Below are 13199 nucleotides of genomic sequence, written 5' to 3'. Positions count from 1 at the left end.
ATTCCCGGGATTCTCCCCTCTACTGAGCAAATCCACTGCGTGTTGGTTCCACTGAGTTTGCTCAGAGGTGATCCTATGAACTACAGAGCACCGAACCTTACTTCAGTACCAGGTAATTGGTTGAAATAATAAATAAAAACAGAATTATAAGACACCTATGTGAACATTATACGATGTTAATCAAGGAGGACAGTACGGAAGTATACAAAATAATGAATAGCATAGAGAAGACAATTGGGTGTTTCTATTTACTCAGCTCATAAGAAGAAGGGGACAATGAAATTAAAAGGTATCAAATTTGAAACTGATAAAAAAAATTTTAAAAAACCAACAGAATACCAAGTTAACCTGTGAAATGCACTGCCACGAGGTATTGCTTGAGGCTAAGACCCTAGCAGGATTTTAAAAAGGATTAGTGTATTGCACTACATGGATATTGAAAATACCCAGTTACACTACATAGGATTTTTTTTTAAAGAGCAGGGAGATGTCCCTTAGTGGTAGGTTATTCCATTAATGACCTTCATCTGAAGCATCTGGCACCAGATGATCAGAGACAGCAGAGCAACTAGATGGACAGATCTGATCCAATATGGCAATTCCTATGTACCATTTTCCCAGAGAATGTGGGATTTAGTGGATGTATTGTGATTTGTTCCTTCTTTGTCTGACTAGAGAGGAAACCTTTCCGAGCACCTGGAAAGCTGCATCTACTTTGAGACTATGACATTTAAGACATGCATAGAAACAATAACTTCTCATTCACCAGATGCACATATAGCCCACTAGGAGCCTGGCAGCTCTGGACTTTTGGCTTATCTGGAGAAAGGTCCCTGGAAAAAAGTGAAATTTGATGTTTTATATCAAGGTCCTGTGTATTGTATGATTCTGCAGCATCTGCCCCTTGCAACAGAATTGTGCTTCAGAATGTAAGGCCAAGATTGGATGCCTAAAGTTAGGTACCTAGATCCTCATTTACACTGCTAAATAGAAGTGGCCTCATTTTCAGAAGTGCGCAGCATGAAAAATTTGTACTGAAGTCAATGGGAGCACTGTGTTCTCAGCACCTCTGAAAATCTGGCATCTTTTATTTCAGTGCCTAAGTAGGGATAAAAGCGTCTAACTTTAGCACCCATGTTTGACAATTTTGGCCCAAGTAGGTTTTTTTAAAGTATGTTTCAAGCCCCCTGGGTTTATAAACTTGCTAAAAATAAAGAGAAAGACAAATTCAATGTGAAAACAGGATTCTGTTTCTACTGTGTGCCTAGCAAACTTCTCCAGTGCCCCACACTATGTGGGATATCCCATTTCTCAGATGCCTTTGGACCAAGGACCTGCTATTCCACCCTGCTGCCACCAGGTCCCAGTGCAGTAGTGGCTGCTGTGCACATACCCTGCCTCCTCCTTTTCCCTATTGGCAATGCTAGTGTAATGCCAACAGACCCCAGTCATTGGCAGGCAGGATCAAACCTGGGGCCTCTGGAGCTTAGTGCATGAGCCTCTATCTCATGAGCTAAAAGGCAACTGGCTATTAGCTAAGGCTGAAGAGCAAACTCACTGTCTTTCTTTCTCTCTCTAACTGGTCTCAGTGCCACTAGATGGGACAGAACACCACACCCAGGAGGTGTGTGGGTTACACTACAAAGCAGGCCTCTCTGCAATGCTTCCTCCGGCTGAGGCTGAGGAAGAGAAAGGGTGGGGAAAGTATTAAAAATGTGATGTCCTACTTCGTCCCTCATTTGGAAAGTCCCACATGTTGTCCTTCATTTTAGACCCCACTGTGCCACAATACAGCATTTAAAGGTGGAGCTGTATTGTGGCAAAACTAATTAAAAATAATATTAAAAACCATTTTTTGGTTTTTTATGCCATTTAATTTCATGCTGATTACTGTAGCACTCCAAAAATTGAGATAAAATTAATACATGAAGCAAAGTGAGAGAGGTATATAGGAGGTTAAAGGTGTTTGGAATCCCTAGAAAAATGTTACATCCGTTCTTCTCTAGTCAGTTTGACAGCACGTATGGATTGCTCAAACTGAGTAACAACCTAGACTGCTTTCAAAATATATAATTTCCCCTGCAACATTTTAGCAAACAGTTAATAATCATCTTAGGCTTTTTATTCCTAGCATTTCAGCAATGTGAAATGTACCTTACATGCAAACAAATCTATAAATCATCTCCCTTCTGAGAAACTGCTGGCCACAATTCAGCTGAGCAGTCTTCCGAAATATAATAAAGTGTGTGAAATTTGGGGATAAAATACCTATGAAACACAAACAGGGTCACAATACATATTTTTCAGAGCCAAAAAGAGCTGTACTAATGTCAATGAATAATGCAGAATAGTCACATCTGAAATTAAAGCATGTTCCTTTAAGGAAAACCGGAAGTATATTTAATTTTTAAATTGCTAATGGCATCTCAGTGTTTGTAACTTTACAATGTTTTCTGCTCTTCTGCTGTCTGTCCACCTTCCTAAGATAAAAAGGCAAAACATATTTCTTTAAAACCAAAGGTTGTGGGGGGAAGGGGGAGGAAGTGCATGTAAAAAGTTTACTGCATTAATTGCAAAGGGAAACTGCATTCAGATCCTGAACCTGTCTAAATAATGCAGTGTTTTGCTCAAAACATTCTTAAAGAATATTTTCTGTCAATGCTGACAGTAAGCATAGCCCATGTGCTCTTAGAAAACTCACACTTTTGCTTGTCATGATCAGTAACAAGAATTAGCAATATTTTCTCATGAGATGTACAGTATACATACAATCATATATTCAAACACATGTAAAATATATATGGCAGAAAACAGCAACAAAGATATTCTTTCATAATGCCAGCCCATTGCTAATGGCTAGTTAACCATATGTAAATATTGTTGTTTTATATCATATTCAGCATATTTTCAATAAAATATTAAAATCCCAGAAGACTGCGCATCATAAAATGTCCCAGAAAGCTTTTTCACTTTTGAAATAGTATTTAAAATTATTCTCTGCCCTGCTTAACATATGATTCTTATTTAATGGTAGAGGTAAATATTTATTCACTTACTCTGCTAAAGCTGTATTGTTGAAGGAATGATCCTGAATGCTGAAACAGAAACAAGAAAACATCAGTTAGTCAATAAAGCAGGCAGCCTCCCCAATTGTTTTTCAGTTGCTGGAACACATACAGAAACATGGCATTGCAAGGCAAGGCTCTGTGTTAGCTCTACATGCACATACCGTACGCTGGGCTGCTCTGCACATGCTCATAATCGAAGAACCATAGGGATTAGCCCTGCAATACTCACAAACCACAAAGCCCATCCTGCAGTGCTTTCAATATATGAACTCAGGTTGCCAGGAGATTCTCAAAAAGGGATCAGGCACTCTGCAGTTACAACTATGCTGTTAAATAGAAACTGATTTCTAGCACATTGATACAAGTGTTTGGTATTCTCATTCTTTAAACATTTATTAGCAGTCTGCTCATTATACACTATGTCATGTTTATTACTTCAAATAGGGATGGCCAATTAAGGTTCTCATGAGACTTTTCTTCAGTTGTCTCTAACAAATTCTGCTGATAGCCAAACTCCAAGGGAAGCTGCAAAAAAAATTAAACTGAATCGGAAGGAAGGGGTGCTAAACTAACAAAGGATTTTTAAATGAGCAGCATGGAAACTGCTTCTGCGAAAGAGGAATGGATAGCAAAATCCAAACTAACCCTGAAGTAAAGGGTCTGCAAACCTGGTTTTATACATCTATAAAGGTCAAATCAGGATTCAGATAAATGTGCTGATTCTGAGATAACCTGGAGCTTCCTGTCTACTAGCATCTTAAAAATCTGGTAAATATTCTGCTAGATCATCCTACAGTAGAAAAATATATTCTTGCTGCTACATGTTTTTCCAAATAATGGAGTATTACGAGCATTTTTGATGTGTGACAATGGCACTGCACAGACTACAGCAAGAAACCAAGCAGAGATTCGGAGGCGGGGCTTCCTACTCACTGAAGCAGCCTGTGGCTAGCATGATGCGTGAACACAGCTCACAATCATCATTAGCATGAATGAGGATCCAAAGCCACACCAGGACAAGGCAGCTAGAATTCCCCTTCCCTTAAACAATATTGACATGATCTCTTATTCATGTCTGTTCTGAGCTCACTCATCCAATGCACATTGTTTTATAGACTCAAACTTTAAGGTCAGAAGGAACCATTGTGATCATATAATCTGGCCTCCTGCACATCACAGGCAACAGAACCTCACCCACCCACTCCTGTAAAGGACCCCTAAACTCTGGCTGAGTTACTGAAGTCCTCAAATCATGATTTAAAGACTTTGAGTTACAGAGAATCCACCATTTATTCTAGTTCATACCAGCAAGTGACCTGTGCTCCATGCTGCAGAGGCAGGCAAAAAAAACCCAGGGTCCCTTCCAATCTGACCTGGGGGGAAATTCCTTCCTGACCCTATATACAATGATTACTTAGACCCTGAGTGTGTGGGTGAGACCCAGTGGCCAGATACCTGGGAAGGAATCTTCTTTAGTAACTCAGAGTCCTCCCTATCTTGTGCCCCATCCTTGGCCGTTGGAGATATTTGCTACTAGCAGTCGCAGATAGGCCACATGCCATTGCAGGCAATCTCATCATACTATCCCCTCCATACACTTATCAAGTTCAGTCTTGAAACCAGTTAGGTTTTTTGAACCCACTGCTCCCCTTGGGAGGCTGTTGCAGAACTTCCCTCCTTTGATGGTTAGAAACCTTAGTCTAATTTCCAGCCCAAACTTGCTCGTGGCCAGTTTATATCCATTTGTTCTAATGCCAATATTGACCCTTAACTTAAATAACTTCTCTCCCTCCTGGTGTTTATCCCTCTGATGTATTTACAGAGCGCAATTGTATCTCCCCTCAGCCTTCTTCTGGTTAGGCTAAACAAGCCAAGCTCTTTGAGTCTCCTCTCAGAAGGTAGGTTTTCCATTCCTCTGATCATCCTACTAGCCCTTCACTGCACCGGTTCCACTTTCAATTCATCTTTCTTAACCATGGGAAACCAGATTTGCACACAGTATTCCAGATGAGGTCTCACCAGTGCCTTGTATAATAGTAATAACACTTCCCGGTCTCTACTGGAAATATCTCACCTCTTGCATCCTTGGATTGCATTAGGTTTTTTCATAGTTGCATCATATTGGTGCCTCATAGTCATCCTGTGTTTGACCAATGCATCCAGGTCTTTCTCTGCTTCAGTCACTGATAAGTTCCAGTTTATAGCAAAAATTCCTCTTGTAAATACCTAAGTGCATGACTCGTACCTTGCACCATTACATTTATTCCACTTCTGTTACTCTAGGTTTCAAGATCATCTTGGCTAGTCCATATTGGCAATACCTCCCAAGTTTGTGTCATCCACAAATGTTATTAGCACACACTCACTTTCTGTGCCAAGGTCATTAATGAAAATGTTAAATAAGACTAGTCCCAAGTCCAATCCCTGAGGAATTCACTAGTAACCTCCCTCAGCCTGACAATTCACCCTTCAGTATGACCCATTGTAGTCTCCCCTTTAACCAGTTCCTTATCCACCTTTCAATTCTCACATTAATCCCCATTTAACTAATAATTTCCCATATGGAACTGTATCAGATATCTTACTGCTTTACAATGTGATCCAACCAATCAGTGCTCATTTTTCAGTCCCAGAAGCTGGACTCCAACATCTGTAGCTGCTCCATGAACTCCACCAACAACCTTGAACTGGTTCTCGCTATGTCCCACAGCGATCTGTCCTCCAAGAAATCGTCAAGTTCCCCAATGATTCTATTCTTCCTACAGCTCTGCAAATACTGGAGGATTGTGTATTCTCTTCTTACAACTCTTTTCACAATAGGGCAGATGCTTCTGTCATTGATGGCAGACAGCAAGGGAGGGGGTCATGTGGGTTCTTGGGATTTTTTAAAAAAGCATGAAAATTATGCATATATAGGTCTGTCGCATCTTACGCGCATTTAACATGCGCGATTTCAACTTTATGCGGTCGGCAAAAACAAAAAAGAGAAAAACAACAATTTTAATACCATACCTGTAGTGCGGGCGATTTTGCCCGCCATTGAACTCAATTGGGTTTTGGCTATACGCGGTTTTCGCTTTACGCGCTAACCGCGGAACGGAACCCCCGCGTAAGATGAGACAGACCTGTAGATGACAATTTTGGTTGGGTTCAATTGCATGCTGGGAAGTTGACCCATTGCTCCCAGTCACTCCTGCATGTCTCGTTTCTGCCCCACCATGCATTGCCAAAACTTCCCAAAAGACAGTGTGCTGGCAGCTTGCACACTGAGATAGCTACCATGGTGCCCCACACTGTGCATCGACGCAAGCACTCCTGGTGAGTACACACAGTGACAATGGAAGGAACCAAGTATGCACATGCACAAGTGATATACTAACTGTGGCTTTATGTCAGTGTAACTTGCGTCAACCAAAGATTGTAGTGTAGACACAGCCTTAGATGTCTAGCTGCTAGAGTGTTATGACTCTCATGATTTTATCACAAGTCTCATGGTATTTGGTGTTTTTCTTAAGGCCCCAGATACTGGAATCAAGGGATTGCATAAGATTCTCAGGTTTCTTGGCCTCATGGTTCCAGAGAAAAGTTTGAAAATGTGAAGCAACTGTGACCCTAAGGGCTCAGACACCAGAAGGCAAATAAAAAGAACATAAAATGCATTATTTTAAACATCTAATTTAAAATAAATAATCCCATGATTCTTAAACCAATCTCATAGTGTTTGGGGGCCTGACTCTTGATTTTTGAATGCTTGGTGTTGACAATACTGCTGGTATTTGAACCCAGAATTTAATGTGGGAGCCATTACTTATGGACACTACATTGCATCAACAAAAACAAACGCTTGGTTGAGGCAGAGCTAAAAATCAGATCCTAAGTATTTCTCAGACATGCTGAAAATGTTTACAAATCTGGAGGGGATGGGCATAGAATGGTCTTGTAAGTGTAACCTCTGCATTCCTACACACAAATTTAGCTCAAATTCTCTGCTAATTCATACCCTATGTAAATCCACTGAAATAAAATGGGATTACATTGCTGTTACTTAGGCAGAATTTGACCTTAATATGGAGTTCTGAGTGATTTTCTCAAGGAGCATAGTATTCGCAGTGATTTGGATTGGAGGACCCCTACCTTGAAAGGTCACCATCAAACTGTTTAAATTACTCAAACTAATTTTAATGTCAAACCTCTATTACTAAATCGCTTTCCAGGCACATATTTTACACTTGTTTATGACTCATTTGCAGGCATAATTTAATTTCTTTTGGGCTGGAGGATGCTTTTAGCCGGTGTTTCTGGACACACTCTCCATGCAAAAGCTAGTGCTGTAAAAATCATTTGGTAAATTTTTTTTCTTATAAAACAGGCTATTAAAAAAGAGCCACATTAATAAATACACAGAAGAGAAGGCCTACTATAAGGTGGGTGCACAAATGGTTAGAAAACCATACTCAGAGAATAATTATCAATGGTTCACAGTCACGCTGGAAGGGCATATCAAGTGGGGTCCCGCAGGGATCTGTCCTGGGTCCAATTTTATTCAATATCTTCAGAAATGTTTTGGATAGTGGCATAAAGAGTACACGTATAAAGTTTCCAGAGTATACCAGGCTGGGAGGGGTTGTAAGTGCTTTCAAAGACAGGCTTACAATTCAAAATGATCTTGACAAACTGGACAAATGGTCTGAAATAAACAGGATGAAATTCAATATGGACAAATGGGCACTTGAGAAGGAATAATCAATTGCACAAATACAAAATGCAAATGGCTGCCTAGGAAGGAGTACTGCAGAAAAGGATCTAAGGATTATAGTGGATCACAAACTCAATATAAGTCAACAATATAATACTGTTGCAAAAAAGGTTAACATCATTCTGGGATGTAGTAGCAGGACTGTTTTTAAGTAAGGTATGAAAAGGCCTTAACTGGAGTACTGTGTCCAGTTCTGAGCACCACACTTTGAGAAAGATGTGGACAAGTTGGAGAAATGATTAAAAAGGTCTAGAACATGTGACCTACAAGGATAGATTGAAAAAAACTGGGTTTGCTTAGTCTGGAGAAAAGAAAAGACCAAGCAGGAGGGGGCACACATGATAACAGTCTTCAAGTATGAAAAGCTGTTATGAAGAGAAGGTTGATAAATTGTTCGTTAGATCCACTGAGGACTGGACAAGAAGCAATGGGCTTAAATTGCAGCAAGGAAAATTTAGGTTGGACATTAGGAAAAGCTTCCTAACTGTAAGGGTTGTTAAGCACTGGAACAAATTACATAGGGAGGTTGTGGAATGTCTGTCATTGGAGGTTTTTAAGAACAGGTTAGACCAGGGGTGAAAGTAGAAATAGGGACTTACAGGTACGGGGCTGGGTTGGGGCTGGCTCTGGCCCCCAGAAGGGGTGGGGCCTCGGGCGGAAGGGGCGGAGATTGGGGGGGTCAGAGCCAGCCCCGGCCCGCCCTGCACCGGTAAGTGCCCTACCCCTCCCCCCCCCGCCGGGATAGCAGCAGCAGCCGCCGGGGGCTCCGGCAGCAGTTTAAAGGGCCCAGGGCTCAGCCACTGCTACTGCCCCGGCCCTTTAAATAACCCCCGGAGCCCCGCTGCCACTACCCCAGGGCTCCGGCAGTGGGGCTCTGGCGGCAATTTAAAGGGCCTGGGGCTCCAGCCGCTGCTGGGAGCCCCAGGCCCTTTAAATTGCCATCTGGGGAAGCCAGGCAGCCCCGGTACGGCGCACCGGCTCTTGCCGGTACACCGTACCAGGGCGTACTGGCTTACTTTCACCTCTGGGTTAGACAATGCTTAATTTGTAATGAAAGAGGTGCCAGGGTTCAAGCAATTTTTTTACATTCATAACTGATGCAGCAAACCCAGAGGTGCTGGGGCTACAAACCGCTAAGGCTAGAGGTGCCAGGGCTCAGTCCTGGCAAGCCCTGGCACAAATTAAGCACTGGGTTAGAGAAACAACTATCAGGGATGGTCTAGATAATACTTAGTCCTGCCTCGGTGGAGGGGTCTGAACTAGATGTCCTACTGAAGTCCCTTCCAGTCCTACATTTCTATGATTCTAGTGAAAACTGGATCGTTAATTGTGTTATGGCTAGATTTAGGGTTGGGTTGATTATGCTGCACTGTCCCCAGGAGCCACCGTAGGTAGGGAATGTGATTCACAGAGTCACAATTCCTTCCCTGCTCTCTCCTTGCTCCCAGATGGAAATAACTAACCTGCACCCATTACATTTCCCACGGGCTGTGGCTCTCTGCTGGCTCTCCCCACTTCTCTCTGCCCTCCCTCCACCCACCTGCTCTGGGCAGGAGAGTACCAGGCATGCAGCCGCTGCTCTTATTCCCCTTTCCCCTCCATATCTGGAACGTCAAAGAGGGGAGCACTAACATGACCACCTTAGATGGTGAGGATTTTATTCTCCATTAGTCCCTTGCATGGCTAGTCACAATCCAACCCTTACTTCCTAATTTTCAGTATAGCCATTTGAATTGTTTCGATCCGAAATATTAAATACAATGACAATTCAATGTACTAAAATTCTCAGTGTCACGTATATTTCACTGCAACATATAGCTAAGGCACTGTACCTATCATTCTCAAGCTTTGAGAAAAATTTCTGCTACTGTACATTCAGTTTTGGATTTAAGCACAGAATTCAAGATTTATTTTTAATAACTTTAAAAGTTGAAGTTATTCAAATTCATATTGTTATTTGCAATTAAAGTTTTATCTGTGTTGCATTATTTTCAGGCTTTGGACAATTTCTCTGCTCTACATATTTTTGTAAAATCATAATTTTGGAGAGACACATTCTCTCTAAAAAAAGCCAACCCTTCCCATTACATACTCACTATTGATTCCACCAATAGTGGAATTGGCAAAATAGGATAAAACCATCTAAAATATCACATGCCAGCACTCAAGAGGAATGGTTTTGGAAATTTTCAAGCAAGTAAGTTTGTGCATTTTGGAGAGATCAGTATTCAAAATAAAATGAGATTTTACTTTTGAAAATCCATTCATATATTTCTGTCCTATCATATCTCTAGAACAGCTTTGACTAGAAATTCCATATTTGTTTTATTCTGTTGATCATAATTATTCTGCAGTAACAAATACTAAACACTCAAGCCCAGAAGCACAAAATATTCATGTGTGCAAGTGCACTGCTCTGCTTTCTCGATATGCAGCGAAGCTTTTATTCTGTTGATCTTGCTGGTTTTGGGGTGGGAATTATTTAGATATTAACCGGACTTTTCACATATTTAATGAAGCCATATGGTCAATGTGCACATTATGAACATCGTTAGTCATCTGTAGGCACTAGAAACACACATCAAAAAGTACATGGCCCAGACTGTGATGGAAGAAGGGGAGGCAGGGAGATGTGGGTGGAGGGTAAGGTGGGTTCAGTCTGAGAAGAGCAGAACAAGGAAAGCCAATGGAGGTCACATCGTCTGAAATGGGAGGGAAGAGGCATATGGAAACTACAGGTTGTGAGGAGAAGGAATGTATTTCCTTTGTGCTTGGTTTGCAAGGCTTTGGTTGTCCAAGTGACTAACTATCCATCCACAGACTTTCTAATGGTTTGGTTTCTGCTACAAAGTGGAACCTTATCTTTGAATTTCCAGGATATGGTTTTGTGTTTTGAGAAAACTACCATGTTCAACTTTAACTCCATAATAATGACAATTTTGTCCTGGGAATTAAACTCTTTGTTCAGGAACATTTGAAGGAGACGTACATATTTACAGGGAAATCTGAATTCCCTGGTGCACTGGGCGAGTTAGTATTTCTCCATTTGGTGATTTGTTGTCAGATGATTCAAAGTATGGTGCAGTCCTATACAGTGTGATTAGCACTGATTGCAGTCTTTTTTTTAATCTGATTTTTCTCACAGCCCAAAATTACTTGTACTGAAATGCTGCATAAGTGGCAATTACATTTAGCACTCTATTTTATAACATACAACTGAACTGAAGTTAAAAAGAATGCAGAACACTTCAAATGGTCACTAACAGAATGTATGTAATGATGCACTGAAGGCAACTCCCTGGGGTTTCTGGGAGGAGCTTATTAAAATTAAAAGGGAAAATTGGAATGATTTCCCTGCCTTTGATGGAGCCCACCCCCCCTCTGGATTCAAATCATCCCTGCCAGAGTTAACTTATCCCTGAACCTCATAAAAATACCAAAGAGCAAATAATTACCTTTGGGATGCACCAGGTTTTGCCAAATAGCAGCTTCCAACCCCACATGCTCCTGCAAAGTCTTTACTTCCACTCTGATGCCCCTCGAATCACACTGGTGGGGCACTGTTCTATACTACACAGTATACTTTTTGTGGACCCAGTAGTACAGATTTAATATCAATTTGTTTGTCAAGGGGTGCTACCCCCCTCCTCAGTTATGGTTATGACAGAATATATTTGTCTCAACAAAAAACAAATTTGATGGATTCCCCAGTCACTCATCTCTAGGCATTGCAAACACAGGCACTTCTGACCCATGGGGGTTTCTCACAGGATAAACGTGTGGGGCGATTTCTGTGCAAGTATTGGCAGCACATAACTGATTAAAATCATAAGGGGCGGGTGTTCTATCCTTTCCTAAAACTGGAGCCCGTATGATTTTTATGCCATTTTCTGATGAGCAAGGTATAAACCAAGCAAAAGCCATGTGAGCAAGCAATCACATGCCAGTTTTCTGCAGTGATAAATACTGAACACTCTGCCCAGCTGCACAAAATGTTCATATCTGCTTTCTCAATGTGCAGCCTGGCTTTGCAGGGATAATGTTAGCAGAGACACTAGAACATTTTTAGACAAATTAAAGCAAAGCACAGTGATTATATGAGGAAGCCAGTTTTAAGCAGTGACTCCAGTTTTCTGTATCTTTAATTCTATCAGTGACCTAATTAGCACAACATGTGAATGGCAGTGGAAGACAGTGTTCAGATGCTCTTGCTGTCTCACTTCAAAAAAGATACACAGTCAAGCTTTCTGTGTAACCTACATGTAGAGTTGCTATAGTAAAATGATCCAGAAATAATCCCATAAAAATTTTGGGGCACATTTTCTTGGGGTGTTTTACTGTCTTCCTTAGTGAACATGAAAAATTATACAGGCACATACTTGAAATTGAACTTTCCATTTTCCAGCTCATCAACATCTGCACACATATTTTCTATAATCTAACACCTTCCTGTATGAAAGTATTGGACTTAGAGTTGTGCAGGAACCAGAATTCCCATTATATGGAAAAATTTCCATTTCCAAAAAAACTTTCATTCCAAATGGAACAAGAAGTCAGATACGAAACATATTCCACATGTAGGCTATTTGGGGGGGGGGAGGGGCTGGTTTAGAAGAACTGAAAATAGAATTTTTTGAAAATTTCTGGTTTGAGCTCCTCACCAAATGGGCTGCTATAGAGCCTGGGGATGCAGGTGAGCAGCAAACCTGATTTCCACCAAAAGATTTGATTTCATTGAATCAGCATTTTCAGAAACAAATCTGTTTTGCTGCAAAATTTTCAACCAGTTCTAGCTGGAATGGTCCTCCGCATAACAGAATGCCCCCAACAGGCTTTGCATAGTAAATTCTAAAGATTGAGCATACACAGGTATTAGACTAAAATATGCACAAACCTATTTTGTAGAGCACAAGTCACTGTTTGCAAAGTACTTTCCCGAATTAAATTGGTCTAGTTTTCATTAAGTCATCAATGACTTTAGCCCAGAGTATTCTTCCCCTGTGGTTTTTGTTCCAGATCATTCTGCCTGGGGGAGAGTTGAACCTTCAACTACTGGAATGGCTCCAGAAAGAGGGGAGAGTGGTATGGCGTCAGCCGCCCACCTCTGCCATACAGGAGGGATAAACGTCACCTCCGTGTGTGAATCTAAGGTTCACCATCTGGGCCAGTACATTTACATATAATGTCTTTTGATGTGCACCTTGCTAAGCATTTCACATTTTGAAGAGACATAGTTGCTCTTTGGACATTTACATCCTGAAGTTTGCTTAAGCAGTTTGCGGAATTTTGGACTGCATATACTGTACATTTTATATAACATTTTGTGCATGCAACTGAAAATGTGTCCTCTAAGAAGCAGCATTTGTACAGTGCCA

At 41.1% G+C, this 13199-nt stretch overlaps 1 protein-coding gene across 1 annotated transcript in view; it reads right to left on the bottom strand.

The window, feature by feature from the left end:
- The window catches only part of FAM13C (family with sequence similarity 13 member C), a 240051-nt gene that overhangs the window by 93680 nt on the left and 133172 nt on the right, over positions 1 to 13199 (bottom strand). The window contains exon 7 of the mRNA XM_065408755.1: positions 3057 to 3095. Coding sequence (XP_065264827.1) covers positions 3057 to 3095 — 39 coding nt within the window. The remainder of the gene's footprint in view (positions 1 to 3056; positions 3096 to 13199) is intronic.

This window comes from Emys orbicularis, chromosome 7, assembly GCF_028017835.1.
Source record: "Emys orbicularis isolate rEmyOrb1 chromosome 7, rEmyOrb1.hap1, whole genome shotgun sequence".
NCBI lineage: Eukaryota > Metazoa > Chordata > Testudines > Emydidae > Emys > Emys orbicularis.
Note: the sequence above shows the minus strand (reverse complement) of the source record. Positions and strands in the feature narration are given on the sequence as shown.